Source organism: Asterias rubens, chromosome 11, assembly GCF_902459465.1.
Source record: "Asterias rubens chromosome 11, eAstRub1.3, whole genome shotgun sequence".
Lineage (NCBI taxonomy): Eukaryota > Metazoa > Echinodermata > Asteroidea > Forcipulatida > Asteriidae > Asterias > Asterias rubens.
Window position 1 is genome coordinate 14326121 of NC_047072.1, and position 25343 is coordinate 14351463.

At 36.7% G+C, this 25343-nt stretch overlaps 1 protein-coding gene across 2 annotated transcripts; it reads left to right on the forward strand.

Annotated features, from left to right (window-relative positions):
• Positions 1–1550: 1550 nt before the first annotated feature.
• Positions 1551–25343, forward strand: LOC117296345 (xaa-Pro aminopeptidase 1-like). 2 transcript variants are annotated; one of them, XM_033779218.1, is made up of 23 exons: positions 1551–1693; positions 3208–3359; positions 4833–4943; positions 5962–6025; positions 6701–6805; positions 7217–7312; positions 8447–8608; positions 8990–9115; positions 9799–9880; positions 10152–10249; positions 10727–10848; positions 11132–11218; positions 12141–12206; positions 12517–12587; positions 12707–12784; positions 13046–13117; positions 13248–13308; positions 13971–14040; positions 14658–14762; positions 16539–16610; positions 22410–22486; positions 22857–22955; positions 23141–25343. In XM_033779218.1, the coding sequence occupies exons 1-23, from the start codon at positions 1651–1653 to the stop codon at positions 23363–23365; spliced, it is 2244 nt and encodes a 747-aa protein (XP_033635109.1). In that variant the 5' UTR covers positions 1551–1650; the 3' UTR covers positions 23366–25343. The 2 variants fall into 2 exon arrangements, with proteins under 2 accessions (XP_033635109.1, XP_033635110.1); XM_033779219.1 differs by lacking the exon at positions 16539–16610 and adding an exon at positions 17240–17305.

Consider the following 25343-nt stretch of genomic DNA (forward strand, 5'->3'; position numbering starts at 1 on the left):
CGTACGCCGCGCATGCGCGCTGAAATAAAAGTGCGAACGACTAGTCTAGCGACCGCATGTGAAAAGGATGACCGTGAACACATAAAAAGTCCATTCTTCTTTTCAGCCATTTTAAGAATAACTGGTCCTCTTGGTTTGCAATAACACCATGTGTGTATCTACTTGCCAGGTCCTCTCTGCCTGCATCACACTGTGATATGACCAATTGCTATCGGTAACCAACGATGCGACCAACCTCGACCAGCCTTGAGTGGATGGTCGCGAATAGTCGACTAGACTGGTCCAACTATCGTTGACTAACGCGGGTTCGAACAGAGTTAGTCGAACTATAGTTAACTATGGTCGTTGATCGAACTTGGTATCGAAGTCTGGTATAATGAGAGTCAGTGTTACATACGCATCAATTGCAGACAGGAAATACGACCATGATATTAAAGTTGCAGAGTTGACAAGACTCTAGTCTTCGTGTATAGGAGATCTTAATCAAAGCACTTGCCACAATGTATCTGCTGAACATAAACTTGGCAGGAGAACCGATTTCTAATGACAAATTCACTGGCTGCACGATTTTCAAGTGTTTATCATTATCAGCATTGTGTGGTCGTGGTGCCAACCTATAGGGTTCCACCAATGGCAAGCAGCCCCTACGGTCCACTTATAACTGGGGCCCAAATACACTGCGACTTTGGCTTAGAAGCCCCAGGCAACAACAACAAAAGTAAAAACAACAACAACAACGACAAAACAACAACAACAGCAACAACAAAAACAAACACAACAACAACAACAACAACAACAACAACAACAACAACAACAACAACAACAACAACAACAACAACAACAACAACAACAACAACAACAACAAAGAAACAGTCAGTCTGAGACCTTTCCAATGACCTTTGACGTCCCAGGGCTGGTTTAGATTAAAGGAACAGCTGGATATCCGTCTAGAGGCCGTGACAATCTTCGGTTATTGCATTTTTAGAGATGAAAACCTTGACCCGAAATATTACGGGTCTTATATTCCATCTTTACACGGTGCGTGTCAAGTCTGGTTGCCCCATCAGAATAAATACCGTATTTGATTACAAAGATATGTATAACATCCGTGCTACTTAAACTTTTACAGATTGTGAACTGTGTTACAAAAACATGTTTGCAAGTCACGTATTGTTTTATCGTTTTCCTGGTGAAAATGCGCTTTCAATCTAGCTTAATCTACCTCAAGAATTAAACAAGCACCAAAACAACAATGGACACGTCTAATTGTGCTCCGAGAGAAAATTTGCTCAAACTAGACTTTTTAACGAACAAGTCGTACATTAGTTTGTCTCGAAAGGAAAATAAAAGACAAATGCTTGAATTCGAAGCCAAAGCTTAGAAAATGACACCCTTAAACATTTTGAATATCAAATATGTTGACTTTCGATAAGGTTCACAAATATTGATATTTCCCCCACATCTCACACAGCCTCCAATAATACAATCACGTTACCAAACAGTATTGGGGACAAAATAGTGGGAGGTCTTATACTAAGCCACCAGTGCTCATAACAAGGGCACACAGAAGGCAGTGTTTTACAGCAACTCTGCAGTTTCTCTTCCAAGACATTGATTTTGATTCACAAATCGGGTAGAAAGACTTTTAAAATGTTGCGAATTGTGTTGGTGTTTGGCTTTATGCTCACGGCAGGTAAGTTGTTATTGTTTATAGATTAGTGAACAAAGCAACGTATGTTTAAAGAGAGTAACGGTAAGGGGCGTGTACACCGTACACCAAAATCAGACGTTGTTGGTCCCCTCACTAATTTATTATTACGTAGTGTATTGAAGCAATGATTATTTTAAAGAAGGTGTTTCCGCGCAAGATTTAGTGAGAGGGTATATACTAAAAATACTGTCGTGGTAGACATTATCTCCTGTGGTGAAATAGTACCAGGCAATAAATAGATCTCTGTCCTTATACTCTAGACATGGTAGACATGTTCATAGTACATTATCTCCTGTGGTGAAATAGTAGCAGGCAATAAATAGATCTCTGTCCTTATACTCTAGTCATGGTAGACATTTTCATAGTACCAGGTAAATACCAGGTAAATACTCACATTGGTCGTTAAATGATTTGGTGGGGCCGACTTCTTTTGATTTAAATCTCATGTAAAAACGACTTGCTTCAAATTCCCAAAAAGTCAACGTAAGACGAATCTCTGTTTTGAAAGAGAATGCGGTGCTTTTTTTCGAAATCAAATATTGCTTTACACGCGTGTGAAAAGGCAACGAAAGCACCGTGGTTTGGAATATTGTTTTACATTCCACAGAAAGTACACAGACGTTGAGAATGGCGCACCCATGATTTTCCCTTTCGAGGTTTAAACTCCTCACAGGTTTACTGGAAGCTAAACATGCCCCAGGGTTAGACGAGTTCATTTAAGGGGGAATTCTTAAGATGTTCACGGGCGTCTCCTGGAAATAAATCATCTCTTACTAATAGAACTTGTAATCAGAATAAGATGAAATAGTTGACCCGGATTCTGTGAAAAAAAACCTGTGTGGGAACGGTTGAATGGAATTACAGCTCTTTTCCCAATGTGTTTTCAAGACCCAGGTCCGGGTTATGCACCAAAATCTACAAAACAGCTGAATCACGGTATGCACCGCGCCTTGACAAAAATTAACTCATTACTAAAAAAGGGGATTTTCCGAATGCACTCAAGTGTCAAGGACATCATATCAAAGCTAAAGAGTTGTCACCTAAAGGCAAGTAATACCTTTGGTTTTGACCGTTCGGTTGTTTATTGACGAATACAATAAAATTAACATGGATTGTGAACATTTCATAACGTGTTTACCTTTATCAGATATCGTCGAATAATAGAGAGACCGACTGTCCGCTTCTCAGATTCAAAATTTGGAGGCATAAACACTGATATCTTTCTGCATAAGTTAAACTATGTTTTTTTCTTGATTTACTGTTGTATAATGTTTTCATTTTGTGTAGGCGCCTTGATCGGTTTTCTGGAGAAGTGCGCGTTATAAATCCATATTATTACTATTATTATAAACACATCCACTTTGAATTGAAATGCTTCTCAAAATGCTATCGAAAGCTGCTGTGTACCAAACGTAATCCCTGACCTTAAAGACCCCGTGCATTATTTAGATCCAGTCTTTATGGTTCACTGTGTTTTTGTACTATCTCGTTTTCAGGATTGTTGGATGTAACTGCCGATCCCATTGCTTCGCTTAGGGATGATAAGCCAGCTGCTAGGCCACGCTGCCCGCCGATATGTGGTGTACACGATCGCGGCAAGCGTCAGGCGATGTCAGAGGATGTGCGAAATTGTGCAATAGATCCACCGGTAAGTATAAAGCAAAATTAATAACGCATGGCCTTTTAAATTTTCAGTCATTACTTTATTTATTTTGTACACATCAGACATGCCTGATGCTTCGTTTTTAAAAGGGCAAAGGACACCAAGGCATTTTCTCATCGGTAAAGTGCACACTATAATGAGGAGTTAGAGGGCACCAAGGCAACAGGGCATGGGGGCAATCGCCTTCGTTGCAAGCCGGTCTCAGGTCGACCTACGATGTTCTTGCGTCCGCAACAAACCGTCAGCAACGCGCAGACAAAATTAAAGGACGTGTTGTTGGTTCGGACGAGTTGGTCTATAAAAAGAGTTTGTAACCGTTTGTTATCAAATGCATATGGTTAGAAAGATGTTGTAAAAGTAGAATACAATGATCTTGAAATTGCGTGGTTTTCCTTTTACATCGTCGACTAACACGGTCGGCCATTTATGGGAGTCAATTAATTGTTTTTGCCATTTATGGGAGTCAATTTTTTGACTCCCATAAATGGCCTGACCGTGTTTCTTTGCGACGTAAACCGTGAAATTCCGAGGCATGTTTGTGTGGATTTGTATATTCTACTTCTAGCCATATGCATTTCAAAACAAACGGTTTCAAACGCTTTTCAAAGACCAACTCGACCGATCCAAGTCAACGTGTTCCTTTAATATTCTCAGGTCACAACAACTGAGAAATTGGCGCCTGCGATTGGTTCCCGACCGTCGGGATCACGTCGTACAAATTGAAATTGTTCTACTCTTGCGACTGTTAATTGTTTTTTTTTCGAGCGGCGACTCTTTCAGATTGTCTTAAAATCATCGCAGTTACGCTCAGGTCGTAAATAATCGCTGACTGAAAAGTTCCCGATGGTCTTGGCTCAGGCGCAGTGTGATCCTGAAGAGTCAGTCGCCGACTGTTTTTTGTTGACTAAAGGTCGACCTGAGGCCGGCTTTAGTATCATCAGACCTGCATAGATTATTGTAATTTGTAAAACATGAATAAGAAGGAAAGTGTTCGCTTATTTTGGATCGATCAGAACATCCAACAACCAATGTATACAAAAGTCTAATCAGTTACACGACTTTGCTACTTTCGCACCGTAGTTTTACTACGTGTAACGTTGTTGTCGCGACTCAGTAGTACGGCTTTTAAATGGAACAGAATGCATTGACAAAACAAAGGCAAACGTGTTTTTTGTATAGAGTCGCATAATTCGTAGCAGGTTCACACCCTGCAAGGACACAACATTACAAACTCAACAAGTAACTTCATTTGGAAGTATTCATGCAGAATTTGAAGTACTAAAAAGTCAATATTTAACAAACGTGTAATACAAAAATAGCGTTATTTCATGTAAAGTGTTAACAAATAAGAGTAAAGCTAAACAAAACAACAACCCTCGGCATAAAATGAATATCAAAATAAACCCCACAAACCTAACAATTTTAACCGATATAGTTCGTATTGATTTGACTCTATAGTTTTACCCCCCTACGGTCACCGATACTTCAGCCAGGCTTTCTGCTCTTCGCAATCAAATGGCTGATAATAACATTGCTGCTTATATCATCCCATCAGAAGACGCACATGGGGTAAGTACAGCGGAACATTGGATCAGAGATCGTAAGTTTAAGATAAGTAATTTTCCTTAAATAAAATTAATGGTCCTGTTTATAAGCAAGGTATCTTTATTTTTTAAGCCGGTTGTAATCCTTATTATCGTGTACCTTGTGAACATTTCAGAACGTGTTAGATTTTTTTTTTGAGATATCGCTAAAGGTCTGGAGAGGTTTACCCTTTATCCATAGAGGAAGAATATTCGTTTACTGAAATACACAATATGAGAAATGTATCTCATCTAGTATCTCATCTAGTAACGTTTCCAAGATTCAGATTTTTGGGACACGAACTGATATATTTTTCCATAACTAAATTACTTCGAAGTGAAATGATTCTTAAAGGCAGTGGACACTATTGGTAATTGTCAAAGACTAGCCTTCACAGTTGGTGTATCTCAACATATGCATAAAATAACAAACCTGTGAAGATTTGAGCTCAATCGGTCATCGAACTTACGAGATAATAATGAAAGAAAAAAACACCCTTGTCACACGAAGTTGTGTACGTTTGGATGGTTGATTTCGAGACCTCAAGTTCTAAATCTGAGGTCTCGAAATCAAATTCGTGGAAAATTGCTTCTTTCTCGAAAACTATGGCACTTCAGAGGGAGCCGTTTCTCACAATGTTTTATGCCATCAATCTCTCCCCATTACTCGTCACCAAGAAAGGTTTTATGCTAATAATTGTTTTGAGCAATTACCAATAGTGTCCATTGCCTTTAAAATGCTTCATTCTATCGAAAGCTGAGATGTACTTTTCGAACAAAGTTTTCAGTGCCACTTATTTCAATTAGAGTGATTATCAAACGTATATCCCATTAAGCTCCGTGTTTATGAGACAACTACGGTTGGATATGCCAAATAAATTAATAAACGCTCGTTGGTTTTAACGAATTCGGGTCAATATAGTAAAAAGTTATACACAAAAAATGCTTTAACATAACCTGTATAATCGTAATAGGTCCCGATGTATCTGGTTGGTTTATTTTAGAGTGAGTACGTGGCTGCACGTGACATGAGACGAGCGTTTATCTGCGGTTTGAAAGGCTCGGCAGGTGAGAGAATCAAGAACCTCCAACTAAGTCATTTCTAAACACTTTGCTTCCTTTTCTATATTGTTTGAGGTTTGCTTTTTGTATTTTTTTCAAAAGATGTTTCCTATATTTAAATAATTACAAGTTTTCTTTCGTTATCCTCATACATATTTGTCTCCTCTCAGAAAAAAATCAAGACACGAATATAGACCCTAATGTTTAAAGTTTTAGACAAAAAGAAATAACTTTAAATCAGATTGTTTTCATGAGTGGGGGAGGGGCCAGGCTTGACCACTTATTTCGATACTGAAAGATATACGACCATTTCATCATATTCCCTGCCAATTATGACAATAATATTTCATAAATATAGTTGATTAAATGGGAACCATCTTCTTTCTCTTCCTGTGTCATTTTGTTTATATTGTTTGAAAGGATGACAAAATCAAGCAGCTCAACAGTCACACTTTACAATAAGCCATTTCGAGATATATGCTAATAAACACATTCATATGACACTATTGGGAATATTGGGTTTGGGTTAATTTGTCTGTATACACCCAAAACAAACAGTGCAAAAAAAGCATTTTATCTGAATTATAAACCATTTCAGAATAGGACTTTAATACTTGAAAATAGCAAAGCCTGGCCCAAAATACTCAAACGATGTTGATTTTACACTATTTTGTATTTTAGGTCTTGCCGTAGTGACCATGACCGAGGCTAAACTGTGGACAGATGGACGATATTTCCTCCAAGCTGAGAAAGAAATGGACTGCAACTGGGATCTTATGAAGATCGGTAACTTGCTTTAGTATCAAAATAGCATCCCCAGATTTTCCGTTGCTTGATGTGTTACCCAAATCCTCCTTGCCTGGTATACCATTACTAGATCCTGATGGTTTGGTGGGCGTTAGTGGAAGTTTGAAATGGGTTTAAAAATTGGTTATTATTGGAGCGACCTAGTAAAGAATCTCGCAAGAAATGTATCCACAATTTATCATCTGAGTTGTTGTCATCCATTGATCCCAATTAGGTTAGATTTTTACCCCCAATTGTGACATTTATCCCAATGAAGGTAACAAAGGTCCCCAATTGAGCAACATTAATGTTTGAGGTACATTAATGTTTACATTCAATTCTGTAGTACTAAAAACCTGCTTCGGTGTGAAACCTTGTTTCCAGTTCACGTTATAATCTAATTCTTTGCAGGTGGTGGATCTACTGACCCGTCAGCAAGCGCATATTTAGCAACAACTCTTGCAGATGGAGATACAGTAGGATTTGACCCTGCACTGATGTCAGTCAGTAAGTACTGAATGCAGACAAATACAAAAGTAAACTATTGATTTGACATCTATTATTGATTTGATATTTATCTTTGACAGTTCAAAATGTGGGTTTGTGGCCCTAAAAGCTAACTGCAGTGGAGTCTGGCCTCAGAGGAACTTCAAATGAACTTTATACTTTCTTTATTTTCTGATTGAGAATGGGATTTCCAACAGCAGGTTCCATGGAACAACATTTTTGTGCACTTAATCCCATACTTAAAGTGCCAGACTGTTTCTATCCTCATTTGGGGCAAATGTATTCACGCCAACAAAAGATGAAGATACTGCAAACAGTTTCTACAATGCAGAATCTGCATTCTCTTTCAGTCATATATTTTGTCTAAGATTATGTATCCATTAACAACTACGGAAACATAAGGCAGTTTGTTGCTGTTATCTTCAGCTTCAAATGAACTTGATACATGCATGACTCTAACAACTGTGGCCCTGGTTCGAATCCAGGTTGGGGACATGTGACTAGAGATGTGCATTACTTCACTCCCTGGGGGTTATTTTCTGTGTTCTCCGGTTTTCAATCCTTTTGAAAAATACAAATTCTTGATCTCTAGCTGTAATCAAGGGTCAATGAGGCTGGCTAAAAAAAAACTTTTATAAGTCTACAGCAATTATTACTCAAAGCTGCGAAGCTGAGTGATAAGCATAACATTAATTTTATTGAGACATTTTAGGGCAGTGGACACTATTGGTAATTACTCAAAATAATTATTAGCATAAAACCTTACTTAGTAACGAGTAAAGGGGAGAGGTTGATAGTATAAAACATTGTTAGAAGTGACGTAGTTTTTGAGAAAGAAGTAATTTTTTACGAATTTGATTTCGAGACCTTTGAATTAGATTTTGAGGTCTCGAAATCAAGCATCTGAAAGCACACAACTTCATGTGACAAGGGTGTTTTTTCTTTCATCGTTATCTCGCAACTTCAACGAAAAATTGAGCTTAAAAATTGAGTTTTTTTTATTTTATGCTTCGTTACAGCCAGTTTTATGCATATGTTGAGATACACCAAGTGAGAAGACTGGTCTTTGTCAATTACCAGAAGTGTCCAGTGTCTTTAAAGTGACCAACCTTTTCTTGCCCCCTTCCTCTTCAGGTGACTTTCAGGCCTATGAGGCGGCCCTCAAGGAACAATCACCATCTAAGATGATCAACATGACATCCATCAGTACAAACCTCGTTGATGAAATCTGGGATGACCAGCCATCATACAATTCAGAAACTGTCATCACTGTCTTAGATGCAGCCAAATACACAGGTATGATAACTACAGGAAAAAAAATGAAACAAATATAACATATTGAAATCAAACTTGTTTTTAAATTACACATTACATGTTCAAGTGATAGCTTTTGAACCAAGCTGAGTTACAGGGGACCTGAGCGGTGGTGAATACAAGTTCTTGTTACGGTTACAAATTAAAATCAGTACTTGCTGATTTGCACAAAGTTCTACAAAATATGATTGAGGATATATGTATTGATACACCAAACCAAGCTGGTTGTTGTGACCTGTGTATCGAGTATAAACCTAACCATTAACTTCTTCTCCGAACACATGAGAGTAAGTACGAACCAGGAAATTCGTGTATGAGACTTTTAATGACAATATTTGTTTTGTTTGGGATTTTTTTCGCCAGGTGAGACTTGGCAGCAGAAGATCATTGACGGTGCCCCAGAGCAGGACAGTGTTCGCAAACAACTCCAAGATATGACAGCAGAGACTGTTGAGGGATTGGTTATCAACAAGCTTGATGAAATCGCATGTAAGATTGTATTTTATTAACATTTTCTTTTAGTAGTAGGGGCCATTCCCGACACAGAGGCGTTTAGCTACGCTCTCTTCTCAAGCTCCTTCAGCCTCCATTCAGTGTCATAGTCACTACAGGCTTTGTATGATATCCAGATCTTTGGGAGGTAAAGGCCATTTATATGTTGCTAATGCCACTTCCATTGGAAAATCTTAAAGTCTAATTGAAAATTTTGGAAGTGGTGCCAAGACAAAGACGAAGTCAGCAATTTTCTGCTTAGCAAAAACGGATACCAGTTACAGGTTGTACATGTGATGTTTTGGATGGTAACCTTATTCAGGTAAGCATAATTCTTTGCACTTAAGCAGCTGTCTGAAATTAGGCCCTGGTTTATCCACTTCAATCTGATGTGAGCTGATCTTCTCTCAAATCTTATCTTCAAATAGTCTGGTTAATAATCTCATCCACTTCTCATAATTACCAATCTAGTATAAGCATGAAATCTATATGAAAAATATAATTCAATTCCTGTAAATCAAATGAAATCTAATCTAGCTCAGGTAGTTACTTATAAACATATATTAAGAAGCACTGAGTGGTGTTAAATAATCTAGATTGGTAAACTATTCTTTACAAATTATCTTCTAATGAAGTAACCTAACAACTTTGTTTATCTATTTCATTTGTTTTTTTTTCAGGGTTGTTTAACATCCGTGGTGATGATATCCCATACAATCCAATGATTGTCTCCTATGCCATTGTAACCATGACAGAACAAATGTAAGTTCCTATGACATCTTGGATCAAGTTCAAGTTATTTTCAAGAATATTTCATTGATTGATAATAGTAAAATACTAATTATAACAATGCATTGTAATGCATCAAATCAATCTAAGGAGATGTTCAAGGCAGATGACAATGTAAACAAAACAATTCATATATACATGTACATATCCAGTGAAAAGAAAGCAGTATAACAACCCTGCTTTTAGGTAGGCTTCTTAGATGGAAATATAAAATCTACTTTTTCTGATGTTTGGCCTCTTGCAGTCTGTATCTCTATGACAGCACATCAACAAAGAGAGTACCAGATGAAGTCAAAACCCATCTCAATTTTGACTCTGCTTCAAACGCCTGTACATCATCACGTAAGTACAACCAAATCAAGACTCCCTACTACAGAATTACTTTGACTACCACAATGGAGTTACTAGATATCAATATCATTAACTTCAGAGAAAAAAGCTTGTGATTGTTAAAGACCTTAGTATGTATAAATAAAACAGTTTCCTTAAAAAAGGAACAGGGGGCACAGACACATTTTTTTTTTTATTATTATTATTATTATTATTATTATTATTATTATTATTATTTTTTTTTTTTTTTTTTTTTTTTTCTTTTTTTTTTTTTGGGGGGGGGGGGGCTATTAGGAGGGGGCAAGCATGGTGTTAAGACTTGGGGCTATACATAGTATATCAAACATTTCATTTCTGCATTTGATCACATTGGGGGGAGGGTGCAAGGGTTTTAGGCAGGGAGAAGCCCAGCCTTCTTTTGGTGGTTATGCCAGTGTCATTGTCTGGGGAAAAACAACTTATTTTCCTAGCGTTTGATTTCATCAACAGCTTGTGTCATCATCAAAGACTATGACATGTTTTTCACTGACCTGGCAACCATGAGTGCTGCAATAAATGGCAAGATGCTGGTTAGTGATGCTGCAAGTTATGCTGTCTACGATGTTGTTGGGGTAAGTTTCAGTGAGAGGAATATATTGAGGGCCCCTCCCCTTCTCCTGCAACTATACATGTAGCTAAGTATAAAATTGAGATTTCAAGAAAAATAGCCAAACTGTGTTTTGCTAAAGTGTTTCATGAATTTTAAGTCCCATTTATTAGTTCATAACAATTTATTCAAGACTACCTTATGATTTGATAAGTACTACATTTCTCCCTACCCCCATCTCCAAAAAATCGCCATACTAACAAAACTGAAATTCATGATGTATTTTTGTGATTATTTTGTTGTTTTAGGATAAGCGTTATGTAACAGCTTCTCCACTTCTTCTCATGAAAGCAATAAAGAGTGAAACAGAGGCTCTAGGCATGGAGGAAGCTCATGTAAGATCAAATTAAGGCATTTTGTTACTGGTTTGAGTAAATGGATAACCATACTCTATACTTCTTAGAAGTCATAGTTAGAAACAGAAACCTCAAAAGCTTTTGTGATAGAGGAAGCTCTTGTAATTCCTAGTCAAGGCATTTCTTTAACTGATCTGAGTACGGAAAAACTTTGTATAGTAGTAGGTAATATTGAAGGCAATGGACACATTTGGTAATTTTCAAAGACCAGTATTCTCACCAATGTATGCTAAAATAACAAATCGGTGAAATTGGGCTTAATTGGTCATCAAAGTCACAAGTTAATAACGAAATAAATAAAACTATTGTTGCACAAATTTGTGTGCTCTCAGATGCCCGAGAAAGGCTTCAGGCCTGAAGTCTTTCTCAGATCCAAATATTTGAGTTAGAAATTACTTCTTTCTCAAAAGCTTTGTTGTACTATAAAGGGAGTTGTATTCACAATGTGGTGTACTACCAACAGCTCTCTGTTGCTCGTTACCAAGTCAGTTTTTATGTTGATATATATTTTGAGCAATTGCCAAATGGGTCCAGTACCTTTTACAGACAAGAAGCCTTTATGATGATGGAAGCTCGATCAGACCAAGTTAAGGCATTTTTCCCGGTTTGTGAATGCGGGTTACCATCTATTTCAAACTTATCAGGTTAAAGTTAAAAGACAAGAAGCCTTTGCAATGTAGGGAGCTCTTATGTGAGACCAAGTAAGCCATTTCCTTACTGTTTGAAAATGTGGCTAACCATACTTTAAACACATTATAGTAGATAATTAAAAGACAAGAATCTCATGTAAATGCAGGATATGATAAGTTCTATTTATATAAGTCATTCAAATTGTTTCAGGAATCGTTACAACAAACAAACTCTGAACCTTCTTTGATATTTTACAACATTTTCTGAATAGGCCATGGATTCCATCGCATTGTGTAATCTTGGGGCTTGGATGCAAAAAACCATAGACGGTTTAGAGGTAAGATGATAAACATGTTTTATTTAAGAGAAATTGTAATCACGTAAATGATCAGACTTTTATAGACTATTTGCAAATATTGAAAACACAATGAAGTGATGACAGATGAAAATTTCAACTTATGTGGTAACCAATTCAGTGCAAATCCCTCTACTGTAGAAACAATAACAATCCTCACTGAATCTTCTAATACTTATAACGTACAATTTCATCTTACAACACTGCCTTCGTGTCTAGACTTTCAGATTAAGCATAGCAATTAAAAACAGCCATTTCTAAATTCAACCTTTTATGATAAATTAATTTGCAGGATCCAATGGTAGGAGACAAAAGTGTGATCAGTGAGCAGATTGTTATGCAGAAAGCTATTGAGTTTAGAGCGTAAGTACACATTACTTTTTTACTTTTTGAGTGAGTCTTATAATTTACTTGAGTGATTTACCCACCTTATCTATATTTTGTTTGATTGATTTTTAATTTTCTTTGCCTAAATTGAATAGTGCGTTTGAGGACAACCGAGGATTAAGTTTTGGGACCATTGCTGGGTTTGGACCACATGGTGCCATCATTCACTACACGTAAGTACCTTTTTCTGATTCCCTTTGATTTGTCTTTGTAACTCATTGCCATAATTGCTTCACTGCTCCAAGGAGTTGATAAAAGTACAGAATTGTGTTTTAAAGGTGAAGTTATTACTTTCATACTTTACAGTGGTATAGTGTTCAGTTGTCTTAAGCTATAGTACCATTTTTCCCTCCTTGCAGGAGTAGGTCACGACAATGGATTATGTAACCCATTCTGGATCTCAAAATCAACACATTTATATATTATTTTAATAGATCTACACCAGAAACCGATGTTGCCATAACAAAAGGCAGTACTTTCCTGTTGGATTCTGGAGGCCAATACTTGTAAGTAAATTGAATCTCGAATGTTTTGCTGGAAATGTGAAAAAAGGCAAAAACAACAACATTTTGATAACAAAGTAGACATTTTTCTTCCAGTCTATTTAGCAACTGTTTCCACTTTCCATAATTTCAGGCAAGGTACGTGTGACATCACCAGGACCTTTCATTTTGGTACTCCAACCAATTTCCAGAGGGTGAGTGACTCACTACAAATTATATTCACAAGCCTTTGTAAACACACAAAGAGTTGAAACAAGGACGGTTCTTGCAGAATGAACCAGAAACACACAAGGAGGGAAGGAGTCTGGAGTACTGCGACTCTCCGATAATGAGAGTTCCAAGCTTGTTTCATACACTGTACATCTTAGTGTGAAACTGGTACAAAAACTCTTAGACCGTGGGATGATGCTCCAAATTCTGCTTTTCATTGGTCTACCCTACATAACTATTTACATTTGGTCTCAAGTTTTGTAGAAAATTCAACTTACCATCCAAAAAAGTTGCCTAGCCCAAAACTCTTACTTGACAACATTGAGACCACCACGACAATGACTGGATAGACTATGAATTATAACCCATCTCTGGCAACTACCTGAAATCCATGCAGACTACTGCTTGCTCATCATACTCTATCCAAAGAGTAATTATAAACCATATTGGTGTGGATCCACTTGAAATCAAACAACAACCTCTTTATTGTTTGGCTGAGTTGAAATCAAACAACAACCTCTTTATTGTTTGGCTAAGTTAGCATTGCAGTACTGGACTAAGTCTATCAAACTAAAGGAGAATGGAAGACCCGTAGTGCACTTAAGGATATTGTACCCTAATGAGCTTTTCTAATATCTCTCTTTAGGAAGCATATACTAGAGTTCTACTGGGAAGCATCGACTTGGTTATGGCTGTGTTCAGAGATGGCATTTATGGTAAGTTCCTCATTCTCAATCAAGATTATCAGGACTTTGTTTTTCTCTTTTGAGAAAATTTAGAATGTTTTCACCGCGAATGGGGGACTTTTAAGATGCTTGGTGGCAGCAACATTACTAGGTAATATCCATTGTTATCGGTAATGTGCGCATGCTCAGAACTATGTGAACAATGTAAGGTTACCCGGTAAGTCTGCTGCCTAGTGTCCCAAAGTCTCCCATTAGCGAACACTTGGACATATCCACGGCCGATAATCAGCCATGTTATGCTAGAATATCAGGAATAATCCCAATATGCAATAATAATCAATGGTAGTAAGCCTATTGAGTCTCTCATAATCCTCATTTTACACATGAAAATGTTGAATGTCTGGAATCAGGAATGAAAAAAATAATCCAGAGAAAAAAGGGAGATATCAAGCATGTACTCCAGTACCAACTGGTCCTGTTTGTACAGGGGAGTTGTGTTAGTTCTCAAGTTTGCAAGTAAAGTACAAAGGTGACATGTGGTCCTGGAGATAAATGGAAGTAATTCCTACAACTAAGAGAATTTTTTCATCATTGATGAAATTAAAACTACATGATTGTGACCATTGATATTTTTTATAAATAATCAGGCCGGGATATTGATGCATACGCAAGAGGCAATTTGTGGCAAGGCGGATTGGACTATAACCACGGAACAGGACACGGTATTGGGCATTTCCTCAATGTCCATGAAGGTATGTAGAATTCATGGTTTCAATGTATAACAGATTCAAATGTCATCTTGGGGAGCATCACTCCACACTCGCTAAAACTAGAAGCAAAAAATACCTGAACTCCCAAACAAAGGTATCAAATTTCACTATAAATATGCGCGCAATTACAAGTTGTACTTGTGTACACACTAAAAAGTGCAGTTTGTCGCGTTGATGATACGGTGATTGTTTGACAGCTGGATATTTTGAGCAAAAAAGTTCCATTGCAGTTGCTGATTCTGATCATTGGGATCTCAGGGAGTGAGTATTCAATTGAATACTCCGGACAAGTCTTCTATAAAGTGTAACAGAATGTCATCAAGGAATAAGGAAAAATTTACAATTTTTTGGTTGCTGTTGTTTACATCCCTTGCCAGATAAAGCATCATTTACTCAGTTTTTTCGAGATCAAAATTTAGCACTTGACTGGATGAGGCATTGAACGTTATCATTCAAATGCATTAGAAAGCCCTCTAAAATGTCAGTTTCAATGTTACTTGAACCGAATTGTGGTAAGAATGGGTAGCAGCAAGATATTTGGGACAGGGCAATGATATATCACCTAACCCTATGGTTAGGTTTTTTGTAGATTTTGTACCGTTTTGAATTAATCAGGAGCTGTGTTTAACCACAATGTGAATATACAACACAGAAAAACTGTTTTTAAATGTTTAAAGAATTAAAAAGAGTCATGGACAACACTCTGATGATCTGTTTGTATCAATGCATATTAACCTGTTTTGATGTTTGTCCAAATCGTTTTTAGTAGGTCCGCATGATTTCATTTTCAGATCATAAATACGAAGAAGATGTTGTCATCATTTACTTTGTATAAGTTTCATTATGTATGGGACAAGCCATGGAGTGAGATGTTCTTAAGTTAAGAAAGTTAGATTATAGACCCATCCTTGCTAGGGGATGCGGTTGGCAGATAACAATTTGTGCCCTAAACTTCAACCGTCCAAGATGTCAGAATGTAACGACCAACTGGGTATCTGATTCATAATATGACACTACATTTACTATGATTTGCCCAGGTATGTTTAGTGACTATAATCATGCTAACGAGCATCCAAAGGTGGCATTCAACAGATGGAGTGGAACAATACCTTTTCATTCAACCTCGTTCCCAGTGGTGAACGATCTCTCCAAACCATTTCCCCCAACATTTTTCCAGCTTGCCTTGCTCACTCATTACCCCTGGTATATTCACTTTATGTGGTAATATGACACACTTAAAATTGGCCTGTGGTTGATCCACATGTGCATGCGCTCAAGTACATGCAAGGGGACAAAATAGTATCTCGCAAAAAAAGGCAACTTCATTGTCCAATCAATTCTTCTCAAGTTGATCTTGTGACAAAAGTAAAATCATAATTCATTTAAAATGGGACTTGCATTTTAACAAGTGTACTCAGTATCATATAACAAGTGTACTAAGAATCATACAAGCGCCATACAAGTGCTCAAAAGTTTGTAGCTGGCTATAGTCACTATGAGGAGCCACTCAGCGATATTTGTCAGTATATCCCTACTAGTGGGCACTGAGGTATCGTAAAGCTAGCTGCCCAGGGTAGCAAACCGCTACTCAAAGAAAGTTATATCAGCCTTAGGTAGTTATTTGTTTGATCTAGATGCAATTCCTTGTGTCAACAATCAATAAATTAGTAAAGCTATATATTCCCTCTAAAATTCATCATAGCATCAAGTGCTGAAACTCCAGGTGTTCCCCGCTACTAATAAAGTTTATTAATGTAGGTCCAGCCAGGATCAGGATTGGAGTTAGGCAAGGAGAGAAACCATTACAGACAAATATGTTTCAATCTGATGGTATGTTGAACCCCATCCCACCTTCTGCCCCCTCCCTATGCCTTTCTGGGAGCAACCATTAACCTCCAAAATGCATGATGCTTTTAACCGTAACATCAATCATTCGCATTTCTTCATACTGGGATTTTCCTAGTTTTTATTTGACAGCTTGGTGTATAAGTGACGCAGTCCACTTATTTTAGTTGAGCAAAAATATTACTAATAAATAAGTCTTGAGTCAAGATGCTAACATTGTGTGGTTAATCATCCATGAGCAGTAGAGGGCAAACAACCCACTACTTTACAATCTCATTTGCATGTAATGATTGAATTACCCAAAAAAGTGGATATTCCTTGTTGAAACATATTCACCTTTGACCTTAGAGGAAGCTACCTGCCAGTAAAAAGCCAACCAATGGGAAACACGGTACCTACAGAGTCTGCCAACATCCACGATGAAGACGTTCTTCGAAAAAGAGCCTCTTCGTAGCAATACACATCTACTATACGTATTAAAAACTTCCACTAACTTGACAGGACAAAGTTCACAGTTCAAGGTTCATCTCTAAGGTGTGTCATCTGAAAAGCTTCACAATCAAGTGTAGATTTTTGTTTCTTTTATTTTAATTATCAACTGATTTTCACATCAGATCCCATAAATGTTGCCAACTACCCGGGAGAACAAAGTTTACGTTTAAATGTTTGTGAATCAAATGGTATGTATGGCTTGAGAGTGTAGTGTAATGCAGTGCTGTGGCTATCATAAAGCATGTACAGTTTCTCTTGCAACAAAAAGCAGGTAATCCTTTCACACCTAATGTTGCAATGCATTCACTGCTTTGGGTAGTCTGTAAGTATTAGGGAAGAGTAGGGGGTTACCGTCAGTGTTGCTGGCTTACACAGCATTTAGCACCCTACAGGTTTCCTCGGGCTTGCAAGCTACAGTGATTGAATTCACTTTCTGGTTTCATAACCAGAACTATATAAATATAATTAGAGGCCTTACTGGGTTGCCTTAGTTCAAAGTAAGCAATTTGTTTAAAAAGAGCTTTTTCCCTAGATACGCAACCTTAGCATCTTGGCTCATGACTGTAATCCCTCATGCATCCCTCATTGTACACTTCATCTTTTCCATCCTATCATACAAACTTAACAGGTCAAAGGTAACAAGGTTCAAGTTCAAGGCGTGTCATCTGAAAAGCTTTATGATTCAGTAAACACCATCAGGGTTCTATTTTTGATCTTTTCAAATTGCATTGAAAGGATTCATACATTGATAATCTTGGTCCTGTATTTTCTTGTCACCTAATATCCACATCAGATCCTATAAATATTCATGACAGATTACAGAGTATACGTTTAGACGTCTTTATATCAGATGGTATGTATGGCTCGAGACTGAAATGCATCTGCAACTCGTGCTCTTAAACATTTACCAAGTGCTCTCCATTCTTGAATCATCTCACACTGCCAATGCTACTGCAAATGCTTAGTTTTTAGAGCACTTGTGATTTAGCATGCTTGCAAAATTTAGAATGAATTTAAAAAATCACAAATTTCTTTGAGGCCTCGATTCATAATCTATTGCAGTTTTTGCTTGATACAGCAATAGAAGTAGGTAAAGCTCCTCATTTCTAGACCAGAAACACAGATCATAACTAGAAATGCCCAAGTAAATTTGTCTTGGACCCAAACTTAAAGGTAAGTTTTGTTAACTTCTTTTATCTATTAGCAGGTCACAGAGGGTCATCAACAGTAACCATCAAGCCGGGTTCTTCAATACAAATAATATATCTCATTTTAATAGATGTTAAATTTGCATCGGGGATAAAGAATATTAATTTTGGTTTTTTTTACCCATACACCGATGTGTGTTAGCACTGTATACTCAGTACTTTCCCGAGTCCTGTGAAAAAATATCACAGGCATGTTACTCGGGTGGGATTCGAACCCACGACCCTTGCAATTCTAGAGCAGTGTCTTACCAACTAGACTACCGAGGTTGCCCGGCAGCTAGAGGCAGTTCGAATCCTATGTTTCCTATATCTCATTTTCATTTTCTCTCTTTGTGTGTTTTTTTTCCCTCTGCTTTTTTGCAATGAATATTTGTAGCACTGTCATCTTTCCGTTCAAACTTCATCCAATCCAACGGTAAGCCAACACAACAAATTTAAACAACATTTATATCCCCAAAGAGTTTACCTTTGTTGGATACTCCCATAAAGCGTTCCTCGATCAAGCTGTTGATGTTACCAGGGCGTTCAATCTATAAGAATGGATACAAACAAACAAACTAGAGCTAAGAATGTCTCAAATTATGTCAAAAAAATATTTGTAAGAGTAGTAGGGGGATAGTGATGGCCTTTACATTACAACACACGTGTTCATTAAGTTTGAACATTAGGGTGTTCAATGTAATGACCCATTTATAAAATGTTCAAATACTGCTTTCTCCAAAAATACCCTTGGAAACACTTGACAAGATCAATAATGAAACTCTGAGTGTGGTCTGTATTACTCACATCACTTTCACTTGTCTACTCAAAGATATGAAAGGATCACCGTCTGATAGGCAAAAGTGTGAACAAGTTTGTTGGGGGAAAAAGGGCATTTAGAGCAACGAGCGGACAATTTTCAGTACTTCTGAACTTTACAGTGTAAAATATACAATTCACAATAAAAACGAACTTTGCCTTTGTTACATACAGTGTTACTTGTTGATATCAATCAGAGGATACAGTACAGTGAACTAATGCACAGCACCCACAGCAATTCCAGTGGTGCTGCTAGCCCTGGCGGCCTTACACTTTCATATTATACTACAATGTATCTGTGTGCAGAGAAAGCGCCCTATATAGGGCTATGGTGCTCAGTGCTTTTGCTGTGGTGCCCTTTGGAATACAATTCCACTTTTCCTCAGTTCCTTACCACAGGACAAATTGCCTCTGCCCCTTCAAGAGTGGCGTTCAAGACCTTGGTTATTGAACTTATACTTGACTATCATCAATATCTCTGAGGGTACATGTGTCATAATAATACAGTCATTTCAATTCAGTCCTAAATCAATCAATTATCACCAACATCAATGTCAATGATCATCAATACATTGTCAATATGGATCAATACCATTATCAATACATTGAAAGTCAACTTGACAAAACATGATGTCATTTTACTGTGGAAAGTATCGGGCATTAATGTTTGCAAAAATCACAATTTTACAAGTTCAACAATCATGATTGTTATCCAGTCAGCAAGAACCCTTGTTGTTGATTGATCAACAGCTATGAAATACATATACATATCCCACACCAAAATCACTCATTTAAAGGTAGGGTCATACATAATAGTAATGACCCCGGGGGAAAACAGTTTCTATCTAAAAGCTTACTTATAAACACAGTATAAAGCAACCAGTGAAATTAGTTTGTCTGATTTGCCTCCGTTCTTAGAAATCAATTTAAACATTTGAATCTAAAAAGAGATCCCTTCATGATGACATCTCAGGTTTCTGAGGGTTGGTTTCTGTTCACGAATACCGAGGCCGGAGATCAGTTGGTCACTGTCACCTCTCTAAAACGTTCTTTTGGAAATACCCTAACAGTTTTTTGTTGCTGTATACTCAACAAGTATAGACACTTTATTCAGCTGAGACTTTCACATGTGATTTTTATAATTGTTACTTTCTTGATATTTGCCAATGAATTAGCACAACAACCAATCTATGGCCCTCTCTTGTAGGACCAAGAACTAAACTGCCAATATTTACCACACACAGCGAGATTCACTGAAACTAATGAATTTCAACCTTTCAAGAATACAACATTCTTAAACTTCAGGTTTTTTTCAAGTTATTTAAACATGCTTCAGTTGTGCAAACCATCAGACATAATAAAAACACAGAACGAGGATTACACGCATTAATAAAATTAAAATAGAACAATAACGTTTTGTGCTGTTCTTTTCTTCGTTTGAATGTTTACTTTATGATATTTGTTAGCCAATGAAAGATCATGGGATGAGTCTTATGGGTTGAGGGAGGAACAGAAAAATCATTCCTCAAAGGCAGGACACAGAAGTGTGTGAGATAAACAAGATTTTTTAGGCAGCACACTCAACAGGTAAGCAAAACTCAAATTTGGTGCGTGATATGTGTCATGGTGTACCCCTATATAGACCTATATCATGGTTCAGCCATCTTGAACTCCCCCCCCCCCCTTGGTATCATTGTTAACAAGCCGAGGTTGGAATAACACAAATTAATAGTCTGGCTCCTATTTAAAGCATTCATTATTGTTATACGATACGAGGTACATGACCAAGATGGAGGCAGCATGATAACGGTCTATTGTGTCTTCATTGTGTTCTGAGAATCTCAGTCATTCTTTAGAAGAATTTAGAGGGGTACTTCCTCAATATTTAGGGGACACCCTCTTGCGACACATCGGGCATGATACATCGGGCATGATAAATGAACTCATTCCAAAGCAATGATTTGTTTGCTTAAAGTAAGGCAAGTTGTGGGATGTATTAACTTCATGATCAACACCACTAATGAACTCTTGAATCCCCAATGGTGGAAATAATGTTGCCTCTACAAGAAGAAATAAAAGAATTTCGAAATAAATTAAAAAATGATATACCTATCATTCTTAAAGACATGTGTTATGTTTAAACAGAAATCCTTTTCTATGTTTTTGAACTCCACAAAATCTGGAAAACATTAATTAAAATTCTGTTCTTTTTTTTTTTAAATAACGTGAGACAACATGATACAGGTTTGTTTAGAGCATCTAACACTCTATTGATAGCATGACGAAAACTGTCCTTTATTTGGTAACTTCTGTCATTTCACAAACTAGAATTTTTGAATCATAGAATTTTCTATGATCATTTCTTACACGTCATGCATTGCAGTCATTCTTGCACTTCATTCATTAACCTAACACCATGCATTGTTTGAAATAACTGCTTTGCTCGCTATACCACATGCTTAAACATCTTAAACATGCTCAAATAATCGACGATTGGTGGTTTTGCATTTTGTTTGTCAATTCTGACCTGTCACCATGAAACCCAGACAAAGTTTAAAATGTTAAACTTTTGACATTTTCAAGATCGCCAGTTCAATAGCTTTTAAATGACAATAATTTAACCCCTCCCAATTATCTCATGTGGGGAAAAGACACTGTACCATCAAGTCAAACTTAATAAAGATAGGGTTGTGACTTTGTGTGGGTTCAGAGTGACAGGTCAAAATTGTTAAAATTATAAATTATAAAACTACATTCTACAATATTGAGACTTTCTTCATGTGAAACTACTTGGCACTAAGGTTTAAACTCCCCACAAATAAAGTTTTCTCAAAAAAATTATTAAAACATCGGTCTTAAAACGAACTAATTCAATTTGAAAAATAATTTAGAAACACTAGAATTTGCTATTATACTGAGGAAAGTATCAAAATTTATGGGTGAAATACCCCCACCCCCAACAAAAATTTAATTATAATGTGCTAAATAGCAGCTTTTTTTGTTTTACATATTACAAATCTTTTGTCAATTTGGATTTTGGGTAAGGTATAGCATTGGTTGAATGCAAGCAAGCAATCTAACTTTCTTTGAACGAACTTATACACATTTCTTAAAAAAAAACAAATTTTGACAAAACTTTTTGACAAGAACACAATCCTCAGTTACTATTCCCAAATGATTCAACCATGCATGTGGTTCGTGCTAATGATACACCTAAACTTGAACAACTTTCTGAACTCTTTCTAAATGTTAAATCAATATAATCATTGTTTGTATTATTTGACAGAGCCTGGATATTACGAGGATGGCTCTTTTGGAATACGTATTGAGAATGTTATGAGAAGTATTCCAGCAACGGTTGAGGTAAGAGACAACTCAAGAAATCATTATCTCACAGAGCCAGCTTTTGAGCATTTTCTTTTAGGATAACAAAACAAAACTAGATTATAAGGCATTTATAAGGCACTTTAAAACATTGTATCAAAGCACATTACTACCCCTGTACATTTGACCCTGAGCATTCCTTTAACAGTTTCAAGTACCAAAAGTTGAAAAGTTGAAAAGCTGCATGCCTGTATATGCTATAGGTGTTGAAGAAATTGCAAGGTACTTACTTCAAGTTGTCCCTGAGCGCTTTGAGCGTAAATACTGAGAGCATGTGAGGAATCTGGTTGTTCAACCTATAACGAAAGAAACCCAACATTGATTATGATTTCGATTAATTTTATCTCAGCATGACTTCAATAACTACAACTACATGACTTTCAAGATGATCTCCCTTGTGCCATTTGAAGAAAAACTCATCGACTTCACTTTGTTCAACAACAAACAGGTAAGAGAAAAATATCACAACACTTATGTAGAAAATAGTATGCACAGTTGATTTCAAAGTTAAAAATGAAAAGAAAACAGTTGTAAGCATTGTTTCATAAGAAGTTTTTGAATGTTGCTCCACATCTGGATTATTTTGATTTACTTATAGAAAAAAACCTTATCAAATATTCTCTATTTCACCAGTTGCAATGGTACAACGAGTATAATCAAAGGGTCCGTGATGAGATAGGACCCAGAGAAGGACTCTCTCCAGAGGGTAAGGAATGGATGATGGCGAACACCAACCCTGTGAAGTTCACCTTTGAAGTTGAACTTCCTGGTTCGGCAAGCAGAGGGGTGATGAAAGCAGCACCGTGTGTGGTTACCATCTTAGCTATGCTCCTCAGTACACTGTGCTCCATCTTGTAAAGTGAACAAACTGTCTTAAAAATCAGTAATATTTCAAGGGAGGTACATTATTTTATGATTTAGATCAGTTATTGAAGGCTTTTTGATACACAAACTTCTTACCACGTTTCTTTTGTTACATGTATTCGTTACATGAGGCAACTTTTACAGGCAACTTGGAGGCAACCAACTACAGTGCATGCTACAGGAACACTTTGGTAGCACATGGGTATTTTTTTAAACAATGTCTTACAATCCCCAAGAATAATGTGAACAAGTCAATGAATTCTCTTCTTTGCGATTGCCTGGAACTGGTTGCCTGTAAATTGTCTAGAGTGACATAACCATTAGACTGTTTTCAGCAATACTTTAAAGGCATAAACCAAGGTGTAAAAACAGTGCATGGATGTCATGACCTTCTTCTAACACAATACCTTTATGTGTAGCAATAAGTCTCTCAGGTATCAAAGTATACTAATAATCAACACAAATAGTTTTTGTTAAATAGGGTTGAATTTTGAGGGAAATAATTGGTATGTCTAGAGAAGTAACGCCTGGGGTGGTTATTTAAAATTTCATCAAAACATCAAAATTATCACAGATTAGATACACAGTATTTAAAATGCTGTTAGAACTGAAGAATGGTATAAAATGTTTTCTCTTAAAGAAAATGGCTTTGGCTTAAACCAGGGGCCAATTTCAAAGCACTGCTTAATGGTAAGCAAAGTTTTGTGCTTACTATAGCAGAAAAAATTGCTTAAGTGTTAGCCCAGTATTTCACAGGTTAGCAAGAAAGAAAGGCACCCAGCCTGAGCGTTCACAATGGATTTGAATTGTTACATCATTCATTTTCATACAGTAAGCATTGGATGTGGAAGGTTAGCATGCCTTTTCATGTGTTAAAAATTGCAGCACTATGAAATGGAAACTTGTAAACTAAGCACAAGTTTGGCCCAATTTGCATAGAGCTGCTTAAGCATAAAATTCGTCATAACAGTTTTCTGCATAGCAAGACTACACAGAAATTCGTCCACAGATGTTACATAGCATTTTTACAGGTAATCTAATTCTGATAAGCATAATTTTGTTGTGCTTAGCAACTTTTTGTGCGTAGCTCCACAAAAGTGGGCTTTAGTCAAACAACGCTTTAGGCAAAGACTTCAAAGTGGCTAGTGGCATCACAAGTCGGAGCTTAGAGTGTGGGGAAAGACATTCATAACCAATCACTACCATACCTTCACTAAACCAAATCACTAATAACCTATTCCAATATCTCAGAACTTGATTTCAAACTTGGACAAATTGGCTATAATGCAAACACAAAATCATGTACATATTATGTGAACACACTGATGAAAAGATTGTTGTCGTATGAAGCCGCTGTCATTTGACTTTTTGGGCAGAGACATAAACAAGGATTTCAAATACTTTCCACTTGAATGGCAATCATCTGTAAACTGAATTATAATTGAAAAGATTATGATACTTGTTGACCTTAAATTTTGTTTTTACTGTATACTGATTTTGTGGTTAAACATTTTCATATTTCAGTAGGATTGAGTTTGAATGTTAGAGTTAGATTAAAGGGAGATTAAAACTTGGAAATGAAAGTTCAAAATTACAAAGTTAGATTGAAACCGTTGCATTTGTGCTCATAGAAAATAATACATTTTGGATGTTTGAAAAAAAATGCACAGTGTGATAAAACTTGTATGTGTAAAGTGTCATATTTGTGAAAAAAACTCAAGGATAAGATTTAAATTCTGCTTCTATAAACAATGTTACATATTCCCTGTAGAAGTGAAATTAATTTGATTTATAAAGTCATTAGTAATATTTAGAGTATAATACAAGAGGTACAAAGACAAATCTATACTACATCAGTACTACAAGATATCAAACGCACTCTACTCACAAGAACAGATTGTTGTACAGAAGTTCTTTCATTTTAGTTTTTAAAAATGATAAGAAATAAATTGCACAAAACCATATTAAAGTA

Excerpts from the sequence above, each read along its gene's own strand:
- LOC117296345 (XM_033779218.1), top strand. The coding sequence starts at position 1,651 with ATGTTGCGAATTGTGTTGGTGTTTGGCTTTATGCTCACGGCAG. Across the intron at positions 9,116-9,798 it reads CAAGCTTGATGAAATCGCAT|GGTTGTTTAACATCCGTGGT; the intron begins GTAAGATTGTAT and ends TTTTTTTTTCAG. Across the intron at positions 22,956-23,140 it reads CTTTGTTCAACAACAAACAG|TTGCAATGGTACAACGAGTA; the intron begins GTAAGAGAAAAA and ends CTATTTCACCAG.